This window comes from Vulpes lagopus, chromosome 3 (assembly GCF_018345385.1).
Source record: "Vulpes lagopus strain Blue_001 chromosome 3, ASM1834538v1, whole genome shotgun sequence".
Taxonomy (NCBI): Eukaryota; Metazoa; Chordata; class Mammalia; order Carnivora; family Canidae; genus Vulpes; species Vulpes lagopus.
This window is the reverse complement of record NC_054826.1, coordinates 130,966,782-130,994,513: the sequence shown is the minus strand read 5'-3', so window position 1 is coordinate 130,994,513 and position 27,732 is coordinate 130,966,782. Positions and strand designations below refer to the sequence as shown.

Genomic DNA, 27,732 nt, shown 5'->3' with positions numbered 1-27,732 from the left:
GCCAACAGGAAAACTTGCCACCAGGCTGGAGGGAGGGCCTGGCCTGGGGTTTAGGGCAGACACAGAGATGATGTTTCAGGCCAGAGTGGGAGTCACTCATGCTTCTCTTTCCCTCACCCAGGGGAACTCTGGAAAGGCTTTCCCTCCACATTCACGCCCTCTGATCCAGGCTGCCCCAGCCTGGCCAGCCTGCCCCCACCCCCATTGTGAAAGGCTCCTCTGGGATTTCCCAGGTGGCCTCAGGCAAACCAACATAGAGACCTCAGGCAAGCAATCCTCTTAAATCACATGGAGTGGAAGAAAGGGGTCTGACACCTGAACTCTTCCAACACTCACGCTCTTCTCTCTCCAGGTTTCTGGCTCCTTGCAGTGACTTTCAGAAGCCAAGCCACTCTGGTCTTTGGCGCACCTCGGACCTTTCCCCATCACTACTCGCCCTGCCTCCTGTTGGACTGTCCCTGGCAGTCTTTGAGCAAGGGGCATGCAATTCAGCTGGACTGGATGAGCGCAGGCAGGACCCAGCATGCAAGAAGCACTCAACAGGGAACAAGCTTATTGCATTAACAGATGAACATGGAGAGCGTAGGCTTTTAACTTCCTGTTTCCAGGTAATTCTCTGCCTCCTTCACTCTGAAGTCATACAGTACCAAAGATAGGAAGTGGGCTTGTGTGCTGCTTGGACAACAGCAGACACATCATCCTCAATGTGGTTCTCTTTTTCCAATGAGTATTGGAACAAAATTTCATTCTAGATGTTTCCTCAGCTGAGGGATTGTGACTCTAGTGGGGCAGGGAGGGCACTTGGGAAGCCCAAACTCACTGTAGGTAAGTTGCTTTATTTCTAGGTTACACTGATCAGCTCTGAGAAGTTTGTGACACCAATCCAAGAGGGCCCATTCCTGCCCACATCCAGGAGATGGTGCCCAGCCTGGTAGTGGCAGGAAGCAGAGGGCAGAGCTGAGCCCCGATAATGATGCAGAGAGCCTACCAGCAATGCCCGCCTTCCGGGGGGTGAGACTCCTGGTGGCATGCCATAAACCAGCACAGGAACTTCCCCAGCTTCAGGGACAGGGGGGACAGCTGGCTCTCCCCCCCGCCCCAGCCAGATGAAGAGTGGTCTTACCATCCCCCTTGGTAGTTTATCAGATACAAACTCTTCATGGCAGCCCTGGGAAGCCAGCTGGCAGGGAGCTACCATTCCCATTTAACTGATGAGAAATCCAGCCCAAGATCTGTCCATCATGGTTGCTTTACCACCCTTTGTGTCCACCCACCCTCTTAAAAGAGGGGGAAGACATGTTTAAAAAGGCAGCTGGCAGCACCAAAGACCTGCATGGGGCAGGACGGGAGATGGGATACCTAGCTTCCCTAACCTGGTTAGTCAAGGATCTGGGTACACCCTGGCCCGCCACAGCACGGGGGCCACTTTGATGGAGGAAAGAGAGAAGGAGACAGAGGAGGAGGAGGGAAAGAGGGAGGAAGGAAGGGAGGGAGGAAAGAAAGAAAAGGAGAAAAAAAGGTTGAGGGGAAGAAAGAAGGAACAAGGAAGGAGGAGAGGAGTGGCGAGGAGAGGAGAAGAAAGAAAGGGACAGAAGAAAGAACCAGCAAGGAAGCCCTTTGCGATAGAAGTCAACTCCTTGGATCTCAAGGATCTCAAGGGGATATCGCCTGTCAAATAATTTCAGGGAAATGACATGTCAACGCCCAGCAAATGAGGCTTTCCTCCCACTTCCTGCCATCCACCTCCATTTCTCTTTTCAACCTCTCTCCTCCCACCCCTGGTTCACTCCTCTGGCCAGCAGGGTCCCTCTCATACTCCCTTCTGCCCTCCTCCAGGGTCAGCTGAGTGCTGCCCTCTTGATGATTCTACATTAGGAAATCATCAAGACCAAAATCTTGGATTGTTCCAAATTCCTCTTTGCCTCCCCAGTGACCCAGCTCCGGACATGACTCTCCCAGAAGTCAGTGTGGAGAACAGTGGCTAATCTGACCAGGGAGAGCACACGGGACTCAGAGTTAGTTCACTTCGAGTCTCACTCCTGATTGTAGATCCCACCCCGGATTGCACCAATTCATGCAATCCTCTGGAGGAGGTGCCTTGGCCTGTCTGGGCCTTCACTTGCTCATTCAAGGCAGCATGGGATGGGAATGCTTCTAGTGCTGTGGTTCCAACACTCCCTGCCTATGGCTGGGCACACGTAGGCCTACACGGGTGTGAACAGCCAAGGAGCTAGATGCACATGGACACTGTTCTGCAGGATTAGCCCTGATATCTAATGAGGACCTGCCTACCCAAGGTATCCCAGGCCAGACAGGGAGAGGGGGCAGGAGTACTGGCCCAGTGCAGGAAAAAGCACAGGAGATGCAGCCCAGGGAAGCCCATTAGACGTAACATAAGCTCTTGTAGCCTCAATTTCCCCATGTCTGGTGGTAAAGCACATCTGAAGTCAAGTAGATTCACAGCCTCTCCTTTTCTTTTCTTTTCTTTTTTTTTTTTTTTAAAGATTTTATTTATTTATTCATTAGAGTCACCGAGAGAGAGGCAGAGACATAGGCAGAGGGAGAAGCAGGCTCCCTGTGGGGAGCCTGATCAGGACTGGATCCTAGGACCCCAGGATCACCTGAGCCTAAAGCAGACATTCAACCACCGAGTCACCCAGGCACCCCAGAACCTCCCTTTGAAGGTAACACAGGCAAGCCGCCGTGAGTCCCGCTGTGGAGTCCTGTGATCCAGGGCGTGCTCATCCCTCTGCAGCTCCGTGTGGACAGAGCTGCCCCCCCCCCCCATACCATAGCCCTCCATTCCAAACTGTTCTTTCATAACCAAGCCCTCATTCTGTGCTGTCAGCTGCCCTAGAGACCTCCATATGTCGCCCGTTTGACCTCACAACCATTCCTTGGGGAAAGGGCTTGCCATGGTCATTGTACATTTGAGGAAAGAAGGGCTCAGAAGAATTAAGGGCTTTGTCTAAAGTTACACCGCAAAGCAGTGGCAGAGCTGGGACTGAAATCTGGCGCTGGGGCTCCTAGGTCCACAGGCCCCGGCTGTGTCATGGTTTAAGGCTGCTGTGGGGGGACAGACAAAAATGGTAACGAGAGTAACTACAACAGTGGGACTCACTCCCTGCGGACCCCCTGGGAACAAAGACGTGTGCCATCCCTTTCAATCCTCACCACTTTGGTAAGAAAGGCAAATTAATGTCTCGGGCAGAGGCCGGGTTCAAACCTGGATCATGCAAATGATTTCAGTTGAGGGAGAAGGAGGACCCAAGATTCATGCCCACAGGGAGGACAGCGGCCCTCCAGGGAGCCTGAAGCAGGGTGGAGGTGATAAAGGACGGAGCAGGTAAAATTTGACAACCTTTCAACAAGTCAAGAGGTTTCTCTCTTCACATTACTTCCTCTAACTTCTTATCAGTCCTAAGCACTATTGTGTTGTGTAGGGATTTTTTGGTTGTTGGTTTTTTTCTGTTTTTGTTTTTTGTTTTTTGTTTTTTTTTGTACAGAGACACTTGACAAAACATGCCCGGAGGAAGTAAATCCTTAACCTCCTTCCTCTGGCTGAGCCCTGTCTCTTATCTTCCTTCCGCAAGGCTCTTAGGACCCATTGCTGGCCCACTCCTGAGCTCTGGCTGCCCCCAAGGCCAGGGAAGCCGGGACATGTCCGGGACATGTGGGCATGTCCCTCATCATATCCCTGGGGCCAGCACAGCACCTTGCATGCAGTAGCCACATGGTGCTACTCCCCAAATGGTCTCCTTTGACTCAATCACGGTTAACTGGGTACTTTCTATGTGTCATGCACTGTTGTTCTGAGGTAAGTGAGCAAAGGACCAGCCAGAAGGGAGTCTCAGTGAGAGTGGGGGCCTGATAAAACTCTCAGTCCCCCCTTAGATACTTCTGAGAATAATGTGGAGAATGAATGAGTAACAACTTTTCAGGACCACCATGAAGGAAAGAGGCGAGTCCGGTGGGAATACAGAAATAGGAACCACTGATCTGCCTGGGGAGTCAAAGAAGGATTTGCTGGTGGAGGATGTGGTATTATTTCAGGCGTGAAGGATGAGGAGTTTGCCTTAAAGACAAGAGGAAAGAGAAGCATTCCAAGCAGAGGGGCCAGTATGAGCAAGGGCATGAGGATGTAGGATTACTGTTTGGGGTTGGAGCCAGCGACAAAAGATGCCCCTTTGGGACCAGGACACATATCATGTATTTCCCAGGGGCTGAGGGTGGGTGGCTTCCCAGAGGGATTGAAACATGAATCACAATGAATCGAAGAGAGAGAAAAAGAGCCTGAGGTAGGAGTTATAATTAATAGGTTCATCCTATTAGACTTCATTTAGATTCGCTCTCCTGTAGAGACAGTGTGATTAAGCATCTCGGTAAATGCATTCATTTCCAAAAGCATCGGTGGAAATCTAGGGCCCAGGTGCCAATCATCCCGGGTTTGGGCGGCCAGGAAGGAGCAGGGGCATCAGCCAGCGTGTGCATCACCCGTAGCGCAGGTCAAGCGCCCGGAGTGTCTCCTGGCATGGAGCAGAGGCTCCCAGCTCAGTGCCACCGCCGCGGTCCCTCCCCTCCCGGCCGGGTCTCGCGTCCCGCGTGTGCCCTGCCCGGGAGGGAGCGCGAGCCGAGGCCGGCGGGCGGCCGGAGGAAGGAGCTGCTTCCGACCCCGGCCTCAGGCGCCACCAGGTGCGGCGGCCGCAGCCCGGCTGGGGAGGCCCCGGCTCCAGCCGTCGCCCCTGCTCTCAGCCCACGGCCCGCTCAGCTTTGGGAATTTTCAGGCCTGGAGGGAAAGTCCCTCAAGAGGAGTATTAGGGCGAGAGCGAGCGAGCGCCGGATCTGCCTGGAGAGCGCGGAAGGAAGGAAAAGGGGAGCCGCGGCTCCGGGCGGGGGCGCGGGGGGGGGGGGGCGGTATGGGGGAGGGAGGGCGCGAGGGCGGGGGGGCGCCGGGGGACGGGGGTCAGGGGGGAGGGAGGGCGCGGGGGGGGGCGCGCGGGGCGGGGGGCTAGGGGAAAGGGGGGCAGGGGGGAGGGAGGGGGAGGGAGGGCGCGGGGGCGGGGGCGCCGGGGGACGGGGGGCAGGGGGGAGGGAGGGCGCGGAGGGGGGGGCGCGCGGGGCGGGGGGCTAGGGGAAAGGGGGGCCGGGAGGGGGGGGGGGGGAGGGGAGGGGGGAGGGAGGGGCGCGAGGGCGGGGGGGCGCCGGGGGACGGGGGTCAGGGGGGAGGGAGGGCGCGGAGGGGGGGCGCGCGGGGCGGGGGGCTAGGGGAAAGGGGGGCAGGGGGGAGGGAGGGGGAGGGAGGGCGCGGGGGCGGGGGCGCCGGGGGACGGGGGGCAGGGGGGAGGGAGGGCGCGGAGGTGGGGGCGCGCGGGGCGGGGGGCTAGGAGAAAGGGGGGCCGGGAGGGGGAGGGGGGAGGGGGGAGGGGGGAGGGAGGGGGAGGGAGGGCGGGGGGGCGCCGGGGGACGGGGGTCGGGGGGGAGAGAGGGCGCGGGGGGGGGCGCGCGGGGCGGGGGGCTAGGGGAAAGGGGGGCAGGGGGGAGGGAGGGGGAGGGAGGGCGCGGGGGCGGGGGCGCCGGGGGACGGGGGGCAGGGGGGAGGGAGGGCGCGGAGGTGGGGGCGCGCGGGGCGGGGGGCTAGGAGAAAGGGGGGCCGGGAGGGGGAGGGGGGAGGGGGGAGGGGGGAGGGGGGGGAGGGAGGGCGGGGGGGCGCCGGGGGACGGGGGTCGGGGGGGAGGGAGGGCGCGGTGGGGGGCGCGCGGGGCGGTGGGCTAGGGGAAATGGGGGCAGGGGGGAGGGAGGGGGAGGGAGGGCGCGGGGGCGGGGGGCGGGGGGCCGCGGGGCGCGGGGGGGGGGGGGCCTCGCCCCTGGCGGAGGCCGGGCGCGGAGCACGGCGGGCAGGCGCGGCGAGGAGCGCGGGGCCGGCCGCGGGGCGGCGGGGCGGCGGGGCGGGGCGGGGCGGCGGGGCTCCCGAGAGTGTCTGCGTCGGGTGTACGGCCGTGCGCGCGCGCGTGTGTGTGTGTGCGCGCGCGCGTGTCGGTGTCTGTGTGTCTGTTTGGCGCCTGTCCAAGGTGATTTCCCATAAACCACATGCCCCGCGAGTCCGCTTAAAAGGCTGTGCCGAGGAGCCGGCGGCGGAGCGGGGCCACTGGAAAGTGAAAGTTGCCTGGGCGCCGGGCGCCGCCGCTCCCCGCACCCCCGGACGGCAGCGCGGCCCTCGGCCGGGGCGCGGGCTCCTCGGCGGCAGCGAGCGGACGAGCCGGGGCGGCCGACGCGCCGGCCGGGACCCAGCTGCCCGCATGACCGCGCGGGGCGCCGCCGGGCGCTGCCCCCCCACGGTAAGCGGCGGCCGCGGGGCGGGAGGCGGCGGGGCGGCGGCTGCTCGGGGGCCCTGCCCGCGCGCCGGCCCGCGACGCTCCCCCGCCGGGACCGCGGGCGCCGACGTCCCCCCAGGCTGGCTGCGGGCTGCCGGGTCCCGGGCGCGCCCCGGTCGAGGGCCGGGGCTCCCCGCGGCGGCTCCCGGGGCTGCGGGAGCTCCCCGGGAAGCGGAGGCTGCTCGCCCCATTGCACGGAGGCGCACACTGAGCCGCCCGCTGGCAGCAGAGAGGGCTTCGCGCGGCCAGGGCTCTGTCCCAGCCCCGCGCGAGCCCCTGCCCCTGTCGCCTCTGTGCGACACCGCCAAGAGACGGGAGCCCTGGCTGTGGGCTGAGTGTGGCACCTTCCCGGGGGCACCCTCCCCGTGGGCCACACACACGCTTCGAGGTCTGGCTGGGAGTGGGCGCTTCTGGGCGGGGGCCGTCCCGGGGTCACCCAGAAGGCCAGGGCCTGTGCCCAGGAACCTGCTGGCAGAAGGACGGTGCCAGGCAAGCCGCTACTTGTTCCAGCACAGGGGCAGGAGCTACCGGGGGACTCGGGTGGCCCGATCAAGTCTATTTTGCAGGGGACTGGACTCCAGGGCTGCCTGGGGCTAATTTTGAATTTTTTTATTGTAAAATCTGGTTCCGTCAGCTGGGGAGGTCCCGGGCTTGGCAGTTCAGAGGAAGGTGGAAAGGGGTTCAGTGGTGCAGTCTTAGGTGTGCTAGGGGCTGCTCTGGGCTGCTTGGGTGATGTCTGGACCCAACTGTGAGCACAAGTGGGGTGGCTCCTAGGAAGCAGGGTGGCACTGTTGATGAACAGTCCGGTGCTCTCCCAGTAGGTTTACTTCCGAGGAGCACTAGAGGAGAATGGGAGGAGAAACCTGGCTGGGAGAGAAGCAGACAGATATTTGGAGGGGAATGGGAGGGGTTTGCAGGTGGGGTTGAGAGAAGGGGAAGAGCAAGTCCACAGGGGAGGAAGAGCCCAACTCAGAGAGAGGAGACAGGGATGGGAGAGGAAATCGTGGAAGGGGAACTGATAGGCAACAAGAGGAGGATAAAGGCTCCAGGGAGACCAGGAGGAAAGTAAAGATGGGCAGATGGGGGGTGGGGCAGTGGGGGCTGGTTCTAGACAGGAGCAGCTGGAAATTCTGATCAAGCCCATCAGGCAGAGGCAGGCTCCCTCCAGAGCCCCCATTGATGAGGACAATGGGACAGGTGAGGCTGGACAGTGGGGCTGAGATGTCTGTGGGCCTACAGAAGAAGGAGCCTTCCTGGCTGTCCCCAAGGCTGAGGCCGGTGGGTGGGAGGAAGAATGGAGGGGAGAAGAGCCAGCCCAGCCACTTGCAAGCTAAAATGTTAACCCTTGGGTGCCCATCCAGCTCCTCCTCAGAGGCAACACTAGGACCTTAGGGGCAGGCCAGGGGAGGGCCTCTTCAGCCACCTTCAAAGTCAGCTTCCCACGTGGTGGCCGCACTCTCTTCACAGCAATGCCTGACATAGCTCAGAAAGCCAGGCAGCCTTTGAGTTAAGCTGTCCTCAGACATCAATATCTTGCAGTGTCTATGACAAGGCTGTCTTCCTGAGTATCCCCTTTCCCGCGGGTTCTGTCCTCCATACTGTCTAAAACTGGAGGCTCACAGGCTTGTGATAGCCGGCCGGGAACAGAGACACATCTTCTGCACCGTCCGGTTTCCAGCGGGTCCTGCAGTAAAGGTACCGGAGAGCCTGGGCAGCTGTTCCCACCCAGGGCTACCTCTTCTACTGCCCAGCAGAGCCTGAAGTCCCCCCCCCCATGACCATCCTCCCTCTTCTCCACCCTCCCTCCCCTAGATGAGGCCAGGACCCTCACCAGATCCCTGTTACAGAATGGCCTTGGACCATCCCATGCCTCTTCCCTCTCTCTGCCATCAACATCTTATCATTTCCAAGGCCTCAGTGCAGCCTCTCCTCCCTGACCCTCCCTGGTAGCCCGGCCAGGGCCTCTCCCCTCTGGTAGCAGCTAACAAACTTTTGAGGTTTTATGTCAACCAGCATGTTGTGCTGTTTCCTAGCCCTCCTTGTTTTTCCACTGTACTGATTATCTGTGGCATTTGTGTCATCATCTGGTTACTGAGGCAGAGCCCAGAGCACAGGAAGGTACCAGCTCTCACCCCACCTGACAGCATTTCCCTGAATCTGGGGACATCCAGCTGCCAGGAGGCAACCTTGAGCTGGGGAAGGAAAGCTCTAGAGTCCCTCTGTCCCTGCCCGGAGAAGGGGAGCTCTGGGCCAGGGAGAGGGCTAAGGAGACCCCGGTTGAGGAGGAGGGAGAGAGGAAGGAAGGGAATGATGGCAGGGGGTGGTCAGGGTCCAGTCCCAGTGCTTTGAGGGTGGGCAGCTCATGGGCCAGGTGGGAGCTGAAGGAGGGGAGATCTCAGGAAACTTCCTGGTCATAATGAGAGCTGGCAGCCTGGAGGCAGAGCCTGATGGGGCTCCGATAGGCAGGATGGCCTCGAGCCGGCACTGCCACCCCTGATTAAGCAGTTGGGCTCCTTTTGACACACACACCCAAAAGGTCTCCAGCATGGGATAAGTTCCCAGTGAAACTGAGTTTGGGGCCCTGGTTTTTCCAGTAGCAGAGCCAGACCTGTGTGGAACCAGGTGGGAGGAAGGGCTGGGCCCAGGGAAATCGTCTCTGGCTTGAAGTCTGGAAGTGGGTGCATGAACATGAACTTGAGAGGAGTGGACAGCCCACAAGATGTCTGGCTCGGTGTTACATGTCACAGGGACACAACAATGAGCAGATGCAAGTCCTGTGCTCGAGGAGTGTCCTGTGTAATTGAAATTTAGACTGGTAGGAACACCTTCCATATCCTCATGAGAAGTTCAGTGTGGGATCAAGCTTGGCCTGGGTTAATCAGGGAAGGCTTCTTGAAGAAGATGACACGTGGGTTGTCAAGGGAGAGCAAGACAGTGCAGGCCAGTGAGGAAATCTTAAGAAAGCTGGATTCAGGGACCACTGCATCCTGGGGTAAAGGGCAGAACCTGGAGCATTGTAGGTATGAGGTCCTTGGTTTTCCCCTCTCCCCAGGGCATGGGGGTTCCTGAGGAGACGGAGAGCTGGGAATAATGACACACTCTCTATCATAGACATGGCTGATGCCCCTGCTGCTGGTGGTCTCTCTCCTGGCGAGCTGGAGTACTACCGAGGAGGTGTCAGAGCACTGTAGCCACATGATTGGGAATGGGCACCTGCAGTTCCTCCAGCAGCTGGTGAGTGTGGGACCATGACTGTCTACCTTCTCCTCACTGGGGAAACTGAGGCAGGAGCCAGGCAGCAGGGTCAAAGGCAAGGGTTGCAGGCAGTGAAGTATGGCTGTGCAGGATGTGGTTTGTGGCTCCCACCTAGCCCCACGGATTCTCTCCTCAGTGACCTTCTCGGGGTCAGGGCCTGTCCAGACCATGGACAGGGTGGGCTTCCAGCCACTGGCCTGGGTTAATGATCGCCCAGGGTGTCAACCATGGACTTAGAAAAGGCTTGTGAGGCCTGCGGTCCCTCGCTGAGATGATTCCTCTAGGGAGCCAGCCCAGTGTGTCTGCCTGCTGCATCCAGATGTTGCTTCTAACTCCTGGACTCCCAGATATGCCGCCAACCTGGCACCAGGGCCTCAGCCAGATCTGGAGAGGAGGCTCCAGCCTACCTCCCAGCCCTCCGCCCTCACTTTCCTGGCTCTTGCCTGAGCCCCGGGGCTGGGAAGGACTGCTCACCCAGGCCGCCATGGAGGAGCCCGTGCCTTCTTCTAATCGGGCGGGCAGGGATGTCAGTAATTCCAAATGTGATTCAGGGAGGCAGAGTCAGGTTACCATGATGGCCGCTGTCCTGCTCAGAAGAGAATTTACCGTCCCTCTAGCCGGCCAGGCCGGGTGGGGCAGCACTGGCTAAGGCCAGCTCCTTGGGGCCTGTAGGCTGGGCCTGCTGCCTCTCTTACCGCTATGGTTTTCCTCCTGCACACAGCTGCTACAGCTATCCCAGGTAGACCAAGAGCCACAGCATTCTCTGAGCCTTAGAATCACAGAACCACTGCTCTGGGGGGGGCCAGTGAGGGCTTGATGGACATCTAGCCCCAGCCCCTATATATTCTGAACCCCCAGAACTTGTCTAGCCTATGCTTGAAGTCCCACCACGACAGGGAGCTCATTACCTATCATGGAAGGTTATGCCCAATATCCTCTGAGATAGTTCTTCCTTATAACTAACTGGTCTTTGTCAGATTCATGGAGTGGGAGGTGGAAGGAAGAGACTTCTTCTACAGTCCACGCTGGGCATGCGGGAGGCACAAGTCTTTCCCTTGGCTCTGTCTTTCCCAGTGTGGTTGGTGGGAAGGTAGAAGAGGCTCAAAGCCTGATCCAGCCAGGGACTCTAGCCCTCATTCTTAGGTGGGCCCAGTGGAGCTACAGACACCCTGCCACCACTGGCCTGCTCTCTCTTACAGATTGACAGTCAGATGGAGACGTCATGCCAGATTGCCTTTGAGTTTGTAGACCAGGAGCTATTGGTGAGTTATGGTTATTTACAAGGCCCGGGTGCCAGCTTCCCGAGGTGGGTATATGTGGGAGCATGGAGGGGGGAGAAATCCTCTACCTGGGCAGGTAGGATTTGAGGGTGGGATGATTCCTGGTGCTCAGTCCTGGGATGCCAGGGTCTGGGGCTGAGCAAGGTCCAGGCCTCAAGTCCCCTGCTGCTCCCTTCTCCTGCCCTGGCACATATCAAGCTCTTACTATGTGCCAGGCACTTTCTAATTTAATCCTGACGGTACAACTATGTGATCTGCTAATCTGGTTATTGTCCTCAGGGAGGGTAAGGGAGCACAGCTACTAAGTGGTGGAGGCCTGATTTGAACCCAGGCAGGCTGGCTCTAAGGCCTAAGGCACACCAATAGGCCTTCTGTGTCACATGCTTTGCTTAAGGATGTCATTTCCATCCAACAGACAGCACAGCAGCCAGGGAGTCCGTCCAGCCCTTTCCCTCTTCCTCCTACCCCACACCCAGCCAGCCCCCGCACTGCTGTTCTGTCTCCCAGCAGCTCTGGGTTCTGCCCCAGCCTTGCCCAACCAGTTGCCTGGACAGTACCAAGCGCCTCCTAAGAGGCCTCTCCCCTTCCAGTTGCACCCATCATCCAGCCCGTAGGGGGAGCTCTCGGAACTCCAGCCTATTGCCTTCACTTCCTCTCCCAAACCTGTCCTGGCCCCCCTCGCTGGGGGAGATAGCCCAGCTGGGTCAGCTTCAGCTTCCTCAGCTTCAGCTTCGAGGGCACATCACCGGGCCCGCCCCCGCCATCCCCTCCCTGCCTCCCAGCCTGTGCACACGCTCCTCCCGTGCCTGTGACGCCTTTCCAACTGCCTAGACCCTGTCCCTTACTGCACATGGGCTCATCCTTGCGCCATATACAAAATCACCGCGGTGCGCCCAGAAGGGGCTCCCATCTCTGAGCTTCTGCCCCCCTGACCACCTCACAGCCCAAAGACTAACCTCAGTATTTCACTTGATCACTCACGCAGAAATGATGGGGCCAGGTACTAGGATAGAGAGCTGAAGCAGGCTGTCTGTTGAGGCAACCACCATCCCTCGGGAAGACAAAACACTGAGGTTATTCTTTGTCCCCTCTGGTGTCCTCTAGTCCCCCTGCAGCCTGGAGGTTTAGAAGGACTTTTGTGAGAGCAGGCAAAAAGACAGCAGTTCCCCAGAGCCCACCCTCCCCACGCACCCCCATTCGGATTAAAGCCGCATCTTCCAGAAATCTGAGGAGGTCTCTAATCAGAGCCGCCACTTCCTTCCCTCTACCCCAATTCCAGATCCCAAAGAGACAGAGTGAAAGAGCAGCCAAGGTCAGCACCTCCCTTCTTATACTAGAGTGGCTTGGCCCTCACCTCAGGGGCAGGTGTAAGGCAAGCTGCAGCCCTCCATCTGCCAGGATTGGGGACATCTGTCACAGAGCCTGGATTCCCAGACCACATCAGGCACACCATCAACTCCCGTTTCTGGTTTTCCAGAAAGATCCCGTGTGCTACCTTAAGAAGGCGTTTGTCCTGATGCAAGACATAATGGAGGACACCATGCGCTTCAAAGACAATACTCCCAACGCCAATGTCATCGTGAAGCTCCAGGAACTCTCTCTGAGGCTAAAGAGCTGCTTCACGAAGGACTACGAAGAGCAGGACAAGGTAGGAGTGTCCTGGGGAGCACTGAGTAAGAGCCCCGGGTGGCTTTGGGGGTACCATCCCTGCCCATACATGCAGAGTGTGTTTGCTTGCCTCTCACCCCGTGTCATTGTTCACTCACTCTCCCATTCATTTATTCACCCTACACACCTCTTCTAAAGACATACCATGCGGGAGACACAGTACAGGGCCTTGACGATGTCTTCGTGAGCAAAAACTACATGGTTCCCGCCCTCGTGGAGCTTAGGGTTAGGGGAGGCTGGTAACAATTAAACAAACAATGACACAACTATATAGAATTCCAGAGCGTGAGGACTATTGATTCATTCAAGAGATAGTTACTGAGTGCCTGTTGTGTGCCAGGTACTGTTCTGGGCACTAGGAAGCAGCTGGGATCAAACCAGACAAAACCCCTCGAATTCATGGAGCTTACTTTGGGAGAGGGTGTGAGACAGTTAACAGAATATATGAGTAAAACAGGGAGGATTTAGGATGGCAATAAGTGCATCCCTGGAAGGGAACACCAGGCAAGAGAAGACCTGAAAGGGGTGAGGGAGGGAGCCATGAAGGAGGCCTCCTGGTGCTCCGAGAAATAAATGGCACTCTCATTTAAAAAGGGAAGGTGGGGGGCACCCGGGTGGCTCAGTGGTTGAGGGTGCGCCTTGGGCTCAGGTCATGATCTGGGGTCCTGGGATCGAGTCCTGCATTGAGTTCCCTGCATGGGGCCGGCTTCTCCCTCTGCCTGTCTCTGCCTCTCTCTGTGTGTGTCTCTCATGAATAAGTAAATAAGTAAAATCTTTAAAAATGAATAAATAAAAGGGAGAGGTGAGAGGGAGTGCTGGGCGGCTCAGTAGGTTAAGTGGCTGCCTTCACTCAAGTCATGACCCCAGCATCCTGGGATCCAGCCCAGGCCTATGTTGGGCTCCCTGCTGAGGGAGCTGGGCTCTTCCCTCTCCTCTCCGCTCTTGCCCTCTCGCTATTTCTGTCTCTGTCTCTCAAATAAATAAAATCTTAAAAAGATAAAAAAAAAAGGGGGGGGGGAGGTAGGGAAGAAGGGAAGGAGAGAAGGCTTCTGGGCAAGAGAACATTCATTTGAGGTCCAAAGAGGAGTAAGAGGAAGCAGCGAGGCTGGTCAGAGCATTCCAGCCCAGCGGAGGCTGCACACCAAGCCCTGAGGTGAGCAGCAGCTGTGCACACTCAGAAGCTCAAAAGGCGGCACCCGATCTCGGCTGGAGGCATGGGAGAGCCTGGGAGAGAGGGGAGGTGGCGGGAGCCCGGAGGGATGCACAGTGTTGTCTGAAGTGTATGGTAGCCCTTCAGGGCACAGGAATGGGGGCTGGGAGGCCGGCAGGGGTGCAGGTCTAGGGGGTGCCCAGGGAGCCCCGGGAGACAGGCCCCACAGGACTCCGTGGCAGGTGGCGGTGAGCAGCGGAGGGAAGGGGCGGCCCCAGGACCGCTCAGTCCTGAGCCCTGCTTGAGGGCCGACTGGGGAGCGGGGAGCAGGAGCTAAGTTTGGGGTACAGGAATCCCGAGATGCTAGAGAGGCAGCCAAGCGGAAATGCGGAGCCGGCAGCTGGGCGCACACGGAGGAGGGGCCCCTACGTCACTGCAAAGCCAGGAGGTGTAGGACGTGGCTGCCCGTGCGAGGGCAGCCCGGAGCCCCGGCCTCAGCAGCCGGGCACAGGGGGGCACCCAGCAAGGGGACCCGGAGGGAGCCGCCTGGGGGCAGGAGGGAAACCCGGTGAGGGTGTCAGGATGGAAGAGCAGTCCCTCTCCCGGGAACTCAGCGTTGCGGATCCAGTAGTGTGCGGTCGCCGCCAGGGGCAGGTGGCAGCTGGGGTAGGTGGCAGCTGGGGTGCCGGCCTGCCGGCCGGGGGGTGGGAGAGAGGCTGCGCCTGCGGAAGAGGGAGAGGTCCCCAGAGCAGGTGTGGGATCGCAGGAGACAACATTTTCACGGAGAGGTGTTAAGGTTCGGACATATCACTTGGGGGGCTTGTTTAAATTCCAGATTCCCAGTCTACACCCCTAAAGGTCGGACTCACTGGGTCTGTGGGTGGGCCTGGGAATCTGCATTTTCACCAGCCGCCCGTGGTGTGAGAGCAGTGAGGTGCACTCGAGAAGGGAGGGAGCCCCAGAGGCGAGAGGAGCCAGCCCCCCGAGAGGAGAAGGCTGGGCCAGGGTTCAGAGCCACTGAGGAGAGAAGGCACCGCCTCCGTGTCATAGGTGGGCACCTGGCGGGTGCGTCTGTCTGATGGTTGCCGCTTTCTCATGGTCTGCTTGGCCGGTGCCACCTAGCTGATGGTGGTGCTGAGCCCAATCTTCTCACACCTGTGTCCGTTCATTCATTTGGCGGGTCACCATCGATCAGGGACCTGCTGTGCACAGGCCGGGAGCATTCAGAGATGGCTTGGGACTCCATGGCCCGTGACGCTTGGGGTCCTTTCCAGTGCAGCTCGGTCAGTATAATGGAAACTTGGTACTTGAAAGTCATTGGCAAGGAGGCCTCAGATGAAGCGGTGGGCATGTGTGGCACCTTCTGGTGTGAAAGGAGAGATGGTTCCAGGATGGTTCGGAGGAATGCCAGAATTTATAAATCAGGTGGAGGAGGGGAGCCTGGGAAGGAGACGGAGGAGCAGCTCAGGAGGTGGGAGGGAAACCAGGAGCGTGCGAAGCTCCTCAGAGTTCCACTGGGTGTAGGGAGCCTGGGTCCTACGCGCGGAAGAGAACAGAACAGCTCAACAGGCAGGACTGGGACAGCTTCAGAGGCCAGAGAAGGACCTACAGCCCCCTGGCCTGCTCCACAGCACAGCGGGATGAGTCTTCTAAAACTTAAGTCTTACCATACCACCTCCCCCAAAAGCTCCTCAGAAGTTATATATTTGCTTTGTGGATCAAGTTAACAGGTTTTGACACCTGCAGAACCTGGTCCTTGCTGACCTCTCTCAGGATCTCTTGCCACTTTCTTCCTCGATGGCACTACTGTAGCCCCTCTAGCCGTCCTTTAGTCTTTTGACATTATAGGCTCTTTCCTGCCTCAGGACCTTTGCACAGTCTGTTTCCACCCCAATGGGACAGCTCTCTCCAACTCCACGTCCTTTCCGGTTGACTCCTGCTCATTTTTCAGCTGGTTCCATGAGGAAACTCCCCTTGAGCCCTATGTTCCCCTTGTTATTGTTTTTTAAAGATTTTATTTATTTATTCATGAGAGACACAGAGAGAAAGAGAGAGAGGCAGAGACACAGGCAGAGGGAGAAGCAGGCTCCATGCAGGGAGCCCGATGCAGGACTCAATCCCGGGTCTCCAGGATCACGCCCTGGTCCAAAGGCAGACGCTCAACCACTGAGCCACCCAGGTGTCCCCTGTTCCCCTTGCTGTACATTCTCAGATCATTCCACACTTTTCCATGTGACTCACTGCACTTGTAACAATGTGTTTAATGCCAGTGCCCTGCTGGACTCAGTGTCCAGCTCAGCCAGTGACCACGTCTCTGGTGTTCGTTGCATGATTCCCAAATAATTGCCATATGCCTGGCACACAGATATGTGTTAAATGGATCTGCGAATAAATAACAAATCTCCAGATCTCAGGACTGATTCCACCACATACCAAGGGTGAGGGGAGGGAGAAATGAAAGAGAAAAAGAAGACAGATGTGAGAAAGGCCAAGGGAGTTTGGCAAACATGCTAGAGACATGGGCCACGGCCCATCCTCACTGAAGGGGTGGAGTGCTTCTCTCTTTCCAGGCCTGTGTCCGGACTTTCTATGAGACACCCCTGCAGTTGCTGGAAAAGATCAAGAATGTCTTTAATGAAACAAAGAATCTCCTTAAAAAGGACTGGAACATTTTCAGCAAGAACTGCAACAACAGCTTTGCTAAGTGCTCCAGCCAAGGTAAGCACCAGAGGGCCTAGCGAGTGCAGGACAAGGGGAGGGTGTAGGGAGCCGAGCCGGGATGAGGAGGTGAGATGTGGGGGCCAGAGGGACCCTGGGGAGGCAGCCTGGCTGCTACTCGTGCTCCTGTGTGTGTAGATGTGCTTTTCTTGTGTACACGTGTGGCTTCATGTACCTGTGGGCAGTCCTGAGCACATGTCTTTTCTGACATGTGTGTGCATGCACACCGAATATGTCTGCATGTGGAGGCATCAAGAAGGATCTCGCTGGTGGCTGTGAGATGAGGGATGGGGAATGGGGCCCCTCTCCGAGAGCCCTGTAGGCTCGGAGGCTTTCCCCACGGGCACTGCAGGCTGGCTGAATGTACAGGGGCCTCCGTGGAGAGAGCCGGGCTCAATCTGGGAGCCAGGGCCCTTGCGCCAGGAGCCCTGCTGCGAAGCACCAGGAGACCCTGGCTTCAGACCTCCCCAGGATGCCTTGAGTGTCCCCTCAAGGGAAAAGGCTGAATTTGAAGTCTGAGCATCGTTCAAAGTCTCCCAGTGAAGGCTCAGCCGCACACATGGGTACCCTGCGTGTCCTCGTCTCTGCGTCTTGTGGCACGTTGCCCTCCTACATTCAACCTTGCTCCCTGAGGCAGGAGCTGAGGCCCCACGACCTGCCAGTGGCCGAGTTCAGTCTCGTGGCTTCAATCCCAAGGCCTCAAGTCTTGGGCACGTTCCAGCCCCAGCTTGATCTCGCCCGTGGCTGTGGCTGTGTGGCCCCTGGCTGTGCATGAAACCACCTTGCTGCTTTCCAACCAACACTGTCTGTGCGACTTGAGGGTGACTTGTGGTGGTCCCGGAGGCCACTGCTCAACCTCCTGGCTAGCTGCTGCTCGATCCTGGCATGGCGCCTAGCCAGCTGGAACTCCAGGAAAGGCCGTTCCCTGGTCTTCACTCACCCTGGCCCCCAGACTGTGCCTCTCAACCCCACTCTTTGCTCTCTGCCTGTGACCCTACAGTGTCTGTCCCTTCACTGCCTGAGGCCTGTGTCGTGAGCACTGGCTCCAGTCCTGTCCTCTCCTGAGCCCCAGGGCTGAACTGGGGCATGAGGGACCCCCAGACCCACATCCCCCTGGCACCCCCCTTCCCCCGGGAAAGCTGTGCTGAAGGCTGGTGACTCTATCTCCTCCCTGTCTTTCTCTCTCCCTCTCTCTGTGGTTCTTTCAGATATGGTGACCAAGCCTGATTGCAACTGCCTGTACCCCACAGCCACCCCTAGCAGTGACCTGGCCTCTGTCTCCCCTCAGCAGCCCCTTGCCCCCTCCATGGCCCCTATGGCTGGCTTGACCTGGGCCGACTCTGAGGGGACAGAGGGCAGCTCCCTCTTGCCCAGTGAGCAGCCCCTCCGCACAGTGGACCTGGACCTGGGCAGTGCCAAGCAGCGACCACCCAGAAGCACCTGCCAGAGCTTTGACTCTCCGGAGCCCCCAGGTGTGGAGGCCAGCCCCGCCGGAGATTCACTTCAGGCCCTGCCCTCTGTCAGGGCCCCCGTCCCTGGGATGGAAGACGTTCTGGACTCTGCGTTGGGCACTAACTGGACCCTAGAAGAGGCCTCCGGAGAAGCTAGTGAGGGTCCCGTGCCGCAAGGGGCAGAGCTTTCTCCCTCCAGGCTGGGAGGAGGCGGAGGCCAAGCCCAGACGACCACCAGGCCCGGGGACCTCTTGTCAGCATCTTTTCTGCTGTCCTACTCAGCCGGGGGCCAGCAGCCAGGGGACGTGCCCGGCCTACACCCGTCCACGGCAGGCCCTGGGAGACCCGCTGGCCCGGCCCAGAGTCGCACGCCTGAGAAGACCGAGCAACCGTCTGCCGCGCCCGGAGACCATCAGAAGCCAGGCCCTGCCAGGACCCCACCACGGCCCCCGAGAGGCCTCAGCAGCCCCGCAGCCCTCTCCGAGCAGCCAGGGCTCCCCAGAAGGCTCTCCTGGGGCCGTGCGCTGCCCCTCGGGGACGTGGAGGGCAGAAGGAGCACCCGGGGCCGCAGGAGCCCCGCGCAGCCAGAAGGAGGACAAGCGAGCGAGGGGGCGGCCGGGGCCCTGGCCCACTCTAACGCCGTTCCTTTGACTGACGCAGGCCACGAGAAGCACCAGGAGGGACCCTCTGGCCCTCAGCTCCCCAGGTTTGCCTTCCGCCTCCTGGTGCCCAGTGTCATCCTGGTCCTGCTGGCCGTCGGCGGCCTCCTGCTGTACAGGCGGAGACGGCGGGTAAGGGGAGCCCCTTAAGGGGAGAAAGGAGGGCGGGGTGGGGGGGGCAGCCCAGGCGGAGGAGCGGGGCAAGCGCATCGGGGGATTCCTTGGGCTCTGCCCAGGTTCTTCAGGTGCCAAGACAGAAGGCCACCTGAACACAGGACAGAGGAGGTTGAAATGGAGGGTTTCTTCAAAACTGGGGGAGACCCAGGCTATAAGGCCAATGGGAAGGGACCAGGAGAGAATATTCTCGGGCTGAGAGTGGAAGAGAACCCACCGGTGAGGGAGCCAGCAGAGGAGGGTGATGCTGTGCCAGCCTCAGGGCGGGGTGCTTGCTGGGAGCTCCGCAGAGCCTGGGCCCAACGACCCCTGGGGTAGGAAGCAGCCTGCGTGAGTGGGGGCGCCACCAACAGGGAGGCCTCACGAAGCTCTCCTGGCCCTGCGGCTCATCTCCATGTGCCGGGTAGCTGGGGGAGACTTCGATAACTGTCATCTACTTCCCTGGGCAACCCTCCCTGGGGGCCGGCCACAGTCCCCTCATGATCCCTGGCTCCTCCACGAGCCTGCTCTTTGTGGTCTGTTCCCAGAGTCATCGAGAGCCTCAGGCAGCGGATTCTCCCGTGGAGCAACCAGAGGGCAGGTGAGAGTCCACAGGGGGTGGGAATGCTCAGGAAGGCATGGGGGTGTGGGGGGCTGGGGGGGGGCTGGCTTGGCATCTGTTTCCCTTCTAGATTTGAGGGAGACTTTCTTTCACTTGCTCTGAGGAAGTGGAGCTCAGAACAGGATAGGAGGCAGGGAGGAGGAAGGGCGTTTCTTCTTTCCTAGCTATCTGGGATTTTTGCCGATTTCTCCTAAGGGTTAGGCAGTTCTGGCTGGAGCACATGCCACCCTCTGAGGGACAAACTTAAGGGGTTTCCTCACTCCTCAGCCTCTGCTGAAGCCTTATGCCAGTCCTATGCTCTACCCGCAGCCCCCTGACCCAGGATGAGGAGAGACAGGTGGAACTGCCGGTGTAGGGGCGTTTCTAAGGTAAGACTGATTTGGATCTCTCTCCACCCCTTAAAATTAGCTACCCTCTTTCCAATTACCCAGGCTGGCTGATACTACCAACTTCCCTGAGGCCCACACTTGACTCCCTCCCCTCCTACTCCCTTTTCTATCCATCACTGATCCCGCCAACTGTCTCCTTTTGGAGTCCTCAGGTCTCCACACCACCACCGCCCCCAACCCCCTGCCAGTCTGAGGCCAGGCACTATCACCTCTGCATCCGGTTATTATTTCTGTATTCAGCTTCTAGTCTTGCTGCCTCCTTCCATTCCAGAGAACCAAAAGCTTGCCTAGAGTCTTTACCCTCCTAGGGAATTTGCATCCCCATTCACTTCAAACCCGACATTCTCAGCTTGGCTCCCAGGCTCCTCCTCCTCCTCCGCCCCTAACACCCACCTCTTGCCAGCTTTCTATTGCTCTGCACCCTATCTGAGCCTTCTCCCCAGCCACGATCATTTCTATGTCCCTGCTTTTATTTTATTTTATTTTATTTTTTAAGCTTTTATTTATTTATTCATGAGAGACACAGAGAGAGAGGATGAGGCAGAGGGAGAAGCAGGCTCCATTCAGGGAGCCCGATGTGGGACTCAATCCCCGGACCCAGGATCACGCCCTGAGCAGAAGGCAGATGCTCAACTGCTGAGCCACCCAGGTGTCCCTCCATGTCCCTGCTTTTAGATTCATGGATCCATAGAGCCTTAGTCTTGGAAAGGCTCTTAGAGGTCATTTGGCCAGCATCCTACCCTATAGGGGTCTCCTGTCTCTGCGCCCCTGACATGGGGTCAGCCAGCTGCTGGGCCCTGGGCCCCCAGTCCCAGGCAAGCTCCCTGCCATCTCCCAGGAGTGCTGTGAGGACATCTTTCCATGAGTGAGCTTCCCTGCCCCCTCCGTGATGGTCCTCCCTTCTATTCTCATGAGAGCCCTCTAGTGTCTCAGGTCAGTTATCCATATCCCTGTTAAGAATTCTCTAAGCTAAGTGTGGCCAAGTCCCTCAAACATTCCTTATATGATATGGTTTTCAGACCCCTCACCATCCTGGTCGCCCTCTGGATACACTCGTTTGTCAATGTCCCTCTGAAAATGTGGCACCCAGCCCTGGACACAGTGCTCCAGATGTTGTCCGACCAGCTCAAAGTACAGTTGGACTGTTACCTTCCTTGATCTGGACAATATTCTTCTATTCATGCAGATTCAGATTGCATTAGTGTTGTGTTTTGTTTCCTTAACAGATGCATCATACTGTTGTCATATGTTGAGCTTGTGGTCTATTAAAACCCCTAGTTCCATTTCCCATAAACCTCTGGCAAGCCAAGCTTTCTGTCCTGTACTTGGACAACTTAGTTTTTTAACCAGGGTGCAGGAGTTTATGTCTGTTCTTGTTAAAACCACGTTTTTGGTTTCTGCCCATCACTTGAGCAAGTGGAAATTGTTTTAAATCCCAAGTCTGGCTTCATAGCCCTCCCAGTGCCTTCTATGGGCCTCACCCATGTTGTTGGTAAAGATGTGCCCTTTATCATTCCTCATCCGCAGCTCCCTGATTCTAGACAGCTCCCACCACCACCACCTCCTGTTCTTCCAGATTGTTTCCAACACCGGCTGGTAGCTTATCAGTTCCTACTCCTCAGTTCTTTTGTATTTGGTTAATATATATCAATTTGCACTCATTTGGATGTTGTTTTTATACATTTTAAAACCTTCTTTTATGTGTATATGTACATTCTGCATCCCTAAGAAGGCTGTAAGCCCCTTGAGGGCAGGGATTGTGTCTTCCCCCCTTTTTTTTATTTTGCATTTTTTTCTGTCCCATGTTCTAATACAGAGAGGGCTTCTCCATACTTGCCAAAAACTCAATAAATGTTGACTGGATTGGCTTAAGGGTTGACTGACCACCTGACCCTGGCCAGCTGTCTCTAACTGACCAGCCTTCTGGGTCGTCCATTAACCAGCTAACTTATCGATTCTGACTGGCCGATCAGCTGGCTAGATGACTTTAGCTGGTAACTGCTTAATAGGCTGGTTATTGATTGGTGAGTTGACTGACTAACTGATTAGCTGGCTAATGGCTTGGTTTGCTGATTGGCTGGCCGGCCAACTAGCTGGGGTAACCCATTTGAGTTTCCGGTCACACCCTATGCCAAAAGCAAGTGAGCGTCTTAACGTCTTTCCATGTGTGCAGTGACAAGTCTGGGCCACTTCTAGACAGAAGAGGGGTATAACGAACGTTCAAAAAACCAGGGGAGCCTATTTAGAAAAGAACACAAAGCAACACAGGGTGGGCTAAGATGGGTGAGTGGGTCAGATGGGACACTGGCAGGGCTGTAAGGATGATCCAGACCTCCTCAGGACTGGTAAAGCAGAGGAGGCACCAAGGTCCACAGGGACTCTGTGTAGCTCAGGCTGTGCCCACCTCTGACTGGTTGCCAGCCTCGCCCCTTCATCTTGGCCCTCTGCCCCATCTCCTCCACACTCCTACTCTGCTTTCCCTGCCTGTCTCTTCTCAAGCCCTGACAAGCTTTTCTCTTCCTCCCCTCAAGATTTCACTTAGAGAGAGAACCCAGGGCAGGGGCCACATCCAGACCCCGCTTGGATCAGTAGGTCCAGCCCAGGCCCCAGGAGCTTCAGGAGATTCAGGGCCAGCCCTTAGACTACCTACTGCTCTGATAAGAGAAAGGAAAACACAGAGGCAGAGAGCCTGCTAGAGGGATGGTCAGAAAGAAGACAGACACGAGCCCCCTACTCCCAGGAGTTGGGACATAGGGGCAGTGAAGCTCACCCATTTGGCCCTTCACTCCACCTAATCCCAGCAGGTCCTAGGGCCCAGTCCTAGGGCCCAGCTATATCCAGCATGGCTCGTGTCCAGTTTATGGTTCTCCCTTCTTCCCCCTCCAGAGCATGGGAATGGGCTGGGAGCCAGAAGCTGTGGTCCCATCTGCCCTTCTCGTCCATTATGGACTTTGCCAGTAGGGCCTATGGATGGTTAGGGAGGGAAGCTCCACACAGGATCCAAAGTCGCACTGTTGGATGGAGTCCAGGGGATTTCTGTTCTGGGAACAAAGCCTTCTGAGGATGCTGGGCAAAGGACAAGGATGGGGGTGGGGTTGGAAAGAGCAGGGCCCTGATTCCCATGGATGATGCAGGGAGGCAAGTCCTTTGGTCCATCAGGAAGAAGGTTGAATTGCTTCAGGGTTAGCATACCACATGGCAGGATGGGAGTATCCTTGTTCCAGAACTGCCTCTAGTTCTTCCTCTTAGTTACTTATGATCTGCTATCCCGAGTGTCATGTGTGATGACCCCTCATGATGAATGGTGTAGAGGGGGGAATGAGAAAGTCTTCTTTGCTGGAGTTAGCAGGAGTCACCCTGGGTTCATTGGCCCAAGGCCAGCGAGATGGTCTAAGGACTCTTCAGGTGCACCTTCCCTCCCTGTCAGACTCCTCCACTTGAGCGGTGGCCAGTCCCCTCTCCCAGCCCTGCTTAGGCCACTACCAGGTCCCATTACCTCCCCTTGCAGTCCCTTGCTCCCCAGGAGGAGGTAGGAGGTGAGGCCAGTCTGGCCAGAGGTCTGGGCTGCTGCCAGGAAAAGCCGCCTGGTCCCTTGTGGTGTCTGGGGTGGCTGGGAAGGCGAGGGAGAAGATGGGAGGAAGTCCTGCCTGCAGCACCACCAACAGCCCACAGGAACGCTGTGCCTCCCCCACTCATGTCCTCAGTGACCCCTCCCTCCACTCCCACTCGCTGACTGGCCTTTCTTTCTCTCCCGTACAGCTGGGCGCACAGGACAGTCTCTCCATGGGAGGAGACCTTATGGGGGTGTCCACCACCACCCATCCCCAGCCATTCTCCTGGGAGTGTGGCCTGTCCACAACAAGAGCTCCTGCCTGCCAGGACTAGACCAGAGCAGCGAGGCTGGGGTCCCTCTGCCCTCGCCCCCTCAGACTGGACTGACTAGGAAAGGGCTGGAGATGCTCCCCACGCTGCTGATATTTATCGTGGGCCCTGGAGGTGCCCACCCACTGGAGGAAGGCGAGGAAGCTCGGCCGAGGACCCTCTGCACCTCGGGGGCTGTGTCCTGCTGCATCTCCCCTCCAAGCCTCGCCCGGGCCAGGGACCCAGAGGCTCTAGGCTGTGGGAGCGCAGGGTGGGCATCGAGGCTCGGAGGACCGCCTGGTGCCAAGGGGTCCTGACGCCAACAAGCAGGGACTTGTCTCCAGAGAGAAGCCGGAGGTGGGCAGGGCAGCCGGCGGCCGGGTTTCCCTGAGGCGTGCAGCCCAAAGCCGGAAGGGAAGGCCTGCGCCACTGGGCTCACCCACCCGCTTGCCCAGTGCCCCCGCCGGCCGCGCAGCTCTGCCCCGGACCATGCGGCTTGGCTCCGCTGCCAAGGGCAGGCCAGCTCTGGCGTCTGCACCGCTGCCCCAGCCCTGCCAGGGCCCCGGGGGCGCCGAGGCCCGCGAAGAGGCCATTGCACTGTGAACCCCGAACCTGCCTGCTGAACAGCCGCCCAGCCCTGCGAGCGCCACTGTCCGGCTCCCCGCCTGGGCCAGGGGCCACCCGCCGCCCCCCGCGCCCGGCCCGGAGCTGGTCTTCAGGCTGTGTCGCTCGCAGGTTTCTGCATCTTGCACTTTGACGTCTCTAGGGGGAGGTGACGAGTGGGAGGGAGGAGGCAGGAGCGCATAGGCCCACGGGGGCTCCGCTGCCCACCAACTGCCCAAGGGTCTCTGCAGGCCTGGGCATCCTCTGAGCTGGGGGAGGCGTCCGCACCCCGGGCCGCAGCCTGGCCCCTTCCCCATGCGGCCCGGCCCCATCCCAGCAGCAGGCCTCACTCCAGCCTCCCAGCCCAGCGCCGCTCCTGTCCCCTTCCCGCCCTCTCTTCCCCACCCTCCCCGGGGAGGCAGGGATCCCCCCAGCCCGGCCCCTACACTGTGTCTCCCACCGGGCCACAGGTCAGCCATGACGGAGAAGGACCAGGCAGCTGGAGTCCGCCTGAAGCCTCAGCTTCCTGGGCCGGCCCGCGGCCACTGCTCTGAGAGCTGGCGGTTGGCGATGGGGCCGATTGCCCGTGGTCCTTTTGTGCTGCTGTGTCTCTCCTCTCCTGCTGCCCTGGGCCCTCCACCGAGAGATGCCACCCTTCCTGGCCGCTAAGCCAGGGTCCATGAACTTTCCTTCCTGCCCTCAAAAGCGGGGGGTCTCGTGGCTCCTGCCACCCCGGCCCTGCTGCTCTCAGCTGAAGGGGAGGCAGCCGGGAACTTGCCCTGTGGGGCTCCTTCTAGTCTCAGACTCTATATTTGATGCTAGAAAATATGTATTTAAAAGGGAAAGGGAAAAAAAAACACAGAAAAAAGGCATTCCTCCCCCACCCCAAACATATAGTATTTTAAAAGTCAAGAAAGCAAATCCAACCCACTGCAGAAGTTCTTTGTGGGCACTTGGTGACACAGGCGTAGGAGGGGCCCCAGCCCTCTGGGTGGCTCCCCTGGCTACCTGCACAGGAATCCCTTCGTTGAGAAAGCTGAGAGGGAACATTGGCTCACACACTGTGAGATTTTGTTTTTATACTTGGAAGTGATGAATTATTTTATATAAAGTCATTGAAATATCTATTTAAAAAATAGGAAGCTGCTTTTATATTTAATAATAAAAGAAGTGCACAAGCTGCCACGTGTGAGTCATGGCAAAAGTGCTTTTGGGGTGTGGGTGGCAAAAGTGGGGTTGGGCGGGCAGCAGCTGCTGGGCGAGCCCCAGCTCAGGAAGCTTTTTCCGGGGTACATGGGGAAGGAGGGTTCTCTCCAAGTGTCAGTCTCGTTACCAAAACCTGCATCATTGCTGTCCCAAACACATTCAACAGCAGATCTGTTTCAGGGGAAAGTAGACAGGAACCAGCCAAACCTCAGGCCTGGCCAGTGGCCCTTGCTCCAGCCCAGCCTCGCCCAGCCTGGGAAAATGGCTGGTTGGGCTCTGTCCAAGGACCCTAGGCCTGCAAGGACCAGGCTTTTTGACCACTGACCCCTGCTATCCCCTGCTGTCCGGAGGCAGGTGGCTGTGTCCTAGCAGGGCTCAGGTGGATGAGTGCTGCTTCGGCTAGGAAGTGGGTAAGGCAGGCAGGGGGAGAGCCAGCAGGCTTTGGGAAGGGCCTTAGGGCCTAAATCTTCCCACTGGGCATTGTAGCTTGAGGGGTAGAGGGGTGTTGAGGAAAACCCAAACACTCCCCCTAAGTAGCCCTGTGAAACCAGGGCCTCCCCACCTGTGAGTGTGGGGAACACAGCTTCAGATCAGAGGTCCTCAACCCTGGCTCCCGTGAGCATCACTTGAGTTGTTTCCAAAAATACTGATACTCAAATGCCACCCTAGATCCACAAAAGCAGAATCTCAGGGGTAAGGCTCGGGCACGGGGCACCAGAAATTTTGGAAGACATCTTAAGTGATTCAAATGTGATCCAGGGTGAGAAGCACACAGAGGTGCATGTCTGACATGGTGACCATTTAAGTTCAAATGGCTTAAAATGAAATAAAAGTAAACATCCAGTTCTTCGGTCATGCTAGCGACATTTCAAAGGCTCACTAGCCACACACATGGCTACTGTGCTGGAGAGTATGGAAACAGAACCTTGGCGCCATCGCTGAAAGCTTATTGGACACTGCTGACTCAAAAGGTTGGGTCCTTGTACTTAGGAGACCAAGGTTATGGGGCCAGGACTGACCTCAAAGAAACTTGGTCAGGGACCAAGTGCCCAGGTGCCTCTGTCATCCCTCTTTGTCCCCTTAACCCCCACAACCACCCTATCCCTCATCATTTCCTTCAAGCATTTCCCGTAATTTATTAAAAACTCCTCAGAAAGGATTTTTGAAGAAACTTACTTATATTTTTTCCTTCAAGTCCCAATGTAAAAGTCACCTCCTCCGAGAAGCCTTCCCAGCCCAACGCCAGTCCCTGAGACCCACCTAGGCTTAGTTCCCTCCTCCCCTGTGCTCCCACAGACTGAGAACCTGGAAATGTGTCTGTCTGTCCCACTGGGCCATGAACAGTAGCAGGAACTGTTTTGCAACCCTCCTTGCATCCCAGTGCCCAAGAGTATCCCGCATACAGTGTAAATGTTTAATAAATGCATGTCAAAAGGTTAATGCTGAACGTTTGAATGAGGGCATAATAACACAAATTGCAACCAGAGTTCACAGGTGTCCTTTTCTAGGGCCTTGCTTGTATCAACCAATGGAATGTATATCAATAAACTATACTAATTCATTAGCCAAGCAGCGGGACGTTCGCCAGAAGGTTCTTCCTAGCTTCTGATGGAGACGAGGTTAGGTTAGCACCCCAACTAATCACTGGGCTGTGAATGGAATGGATACTTCAAGGCAAGGATTGACCAAAAAAAGAAAGAAAGAAAAGAAAGAAAGAAAGAAAGAAAGAAAGAAAGAAAGAAGAAAGAAAGAAAACCACCCCAAAACCAAAAAACAAACCAAACAAGAAAAAACACACTTGCCCATCACTGCCTTTCCAGAAGGCCCAGAAGGCATCCAGAAAAAAAGGCCAGAAAATCTCAGCAGGGCTTTCCTGGGTTTCCCAGGCTGCAAGTGGCTGCTTGAGAAGGGTATCTATGGAACAACAGTTACTTGGGATTCAGAGCAGGAAAAGGTAGGTAGTTTGCTTGGATCCCTTACTGCCCAGCAGTATGGACTTGGGCGAGCGTGTAAATCCCTGACCTTCAGCTTTCTCCTCATCCTTAGAACTGGTTTCGGATACAAGCTGGGCCTACCTGGTCTGAGAGGACACATTGGAAAGGACGGTGTGGACTCCTAAGGGCTGCACCCAAGTAAAGCGTGTTCTGGTGCTGCCCTTGCCAAATAGTCCCACGGGGCTCAGGCTAAACACAGCTCCCCTCTGGGCAGGCCCTGGGGAGCCAGGAGGCCACCACCCCTGGACCCCTCTCAGCCGAAGGTGGCAGAGCTGGGTGCTCCCCAACTGGGAGAGGATTCTGATACTTTGTAGCTCAGGGATTTCTGATTGGAGGCAGGAGGCAGGTAGGA

General features: G+C 57.7%; 1 protein-coding gene across 3 annotated transcripts; it reads left to right on the top strand.

Moving 5' to 3' along the window:
* Window positions 1-5,911: 5,911 nt before the first annotated feature.
* Window positions 5,912-25,365, top strand: CSF1 (colony stimulating factor 1). Of its 3 annotated transcripts, none has more exons than XM_041749358.1 (9): window positions 5,912-6,335; window positions 9,483-9,605; window positions 10,826-10,888; window positions 12,384-12,554; window positions 16,295-16,442; window positions 17,651-18,684; window positions 19,254-19,306; window positions 19,637-19,695; window positions 23,476-25,365. In XM_041749358.1, the coding sequence occupies exons 1-8, from the start codon at window positions 6,297-6,299 to the stop codon at window positions 19,680-19,682; spliced, it is 1,677 nt and encodes a 558-aa protein (XP_041605292.1). In that variant the 5' UTR covers window positions 5,912-6,296; the 3' UTR covers window positions 19,683-19,695; window positions 23,476-25,365. The 3 variants fall into 3 exon arrangements, with proteins under 3 accessions (XP_041605292.1, XP_041605293.1, XP_041605291.1); XM_041749359.1 differs by having other exon boundaries at window positions 6,158-6,335; window positions 18,554-18,684; XM_041749357.1 differs by lacking the exon at window positions 23,476-25,365 and adding an exon at window positions 20,736-21,377 and having other exon boundaries at window positions 6,158-6,335.
* The last annotated feature ends 2,367 nt before the right edge of the window (window positions 25,366-27,732 follow it).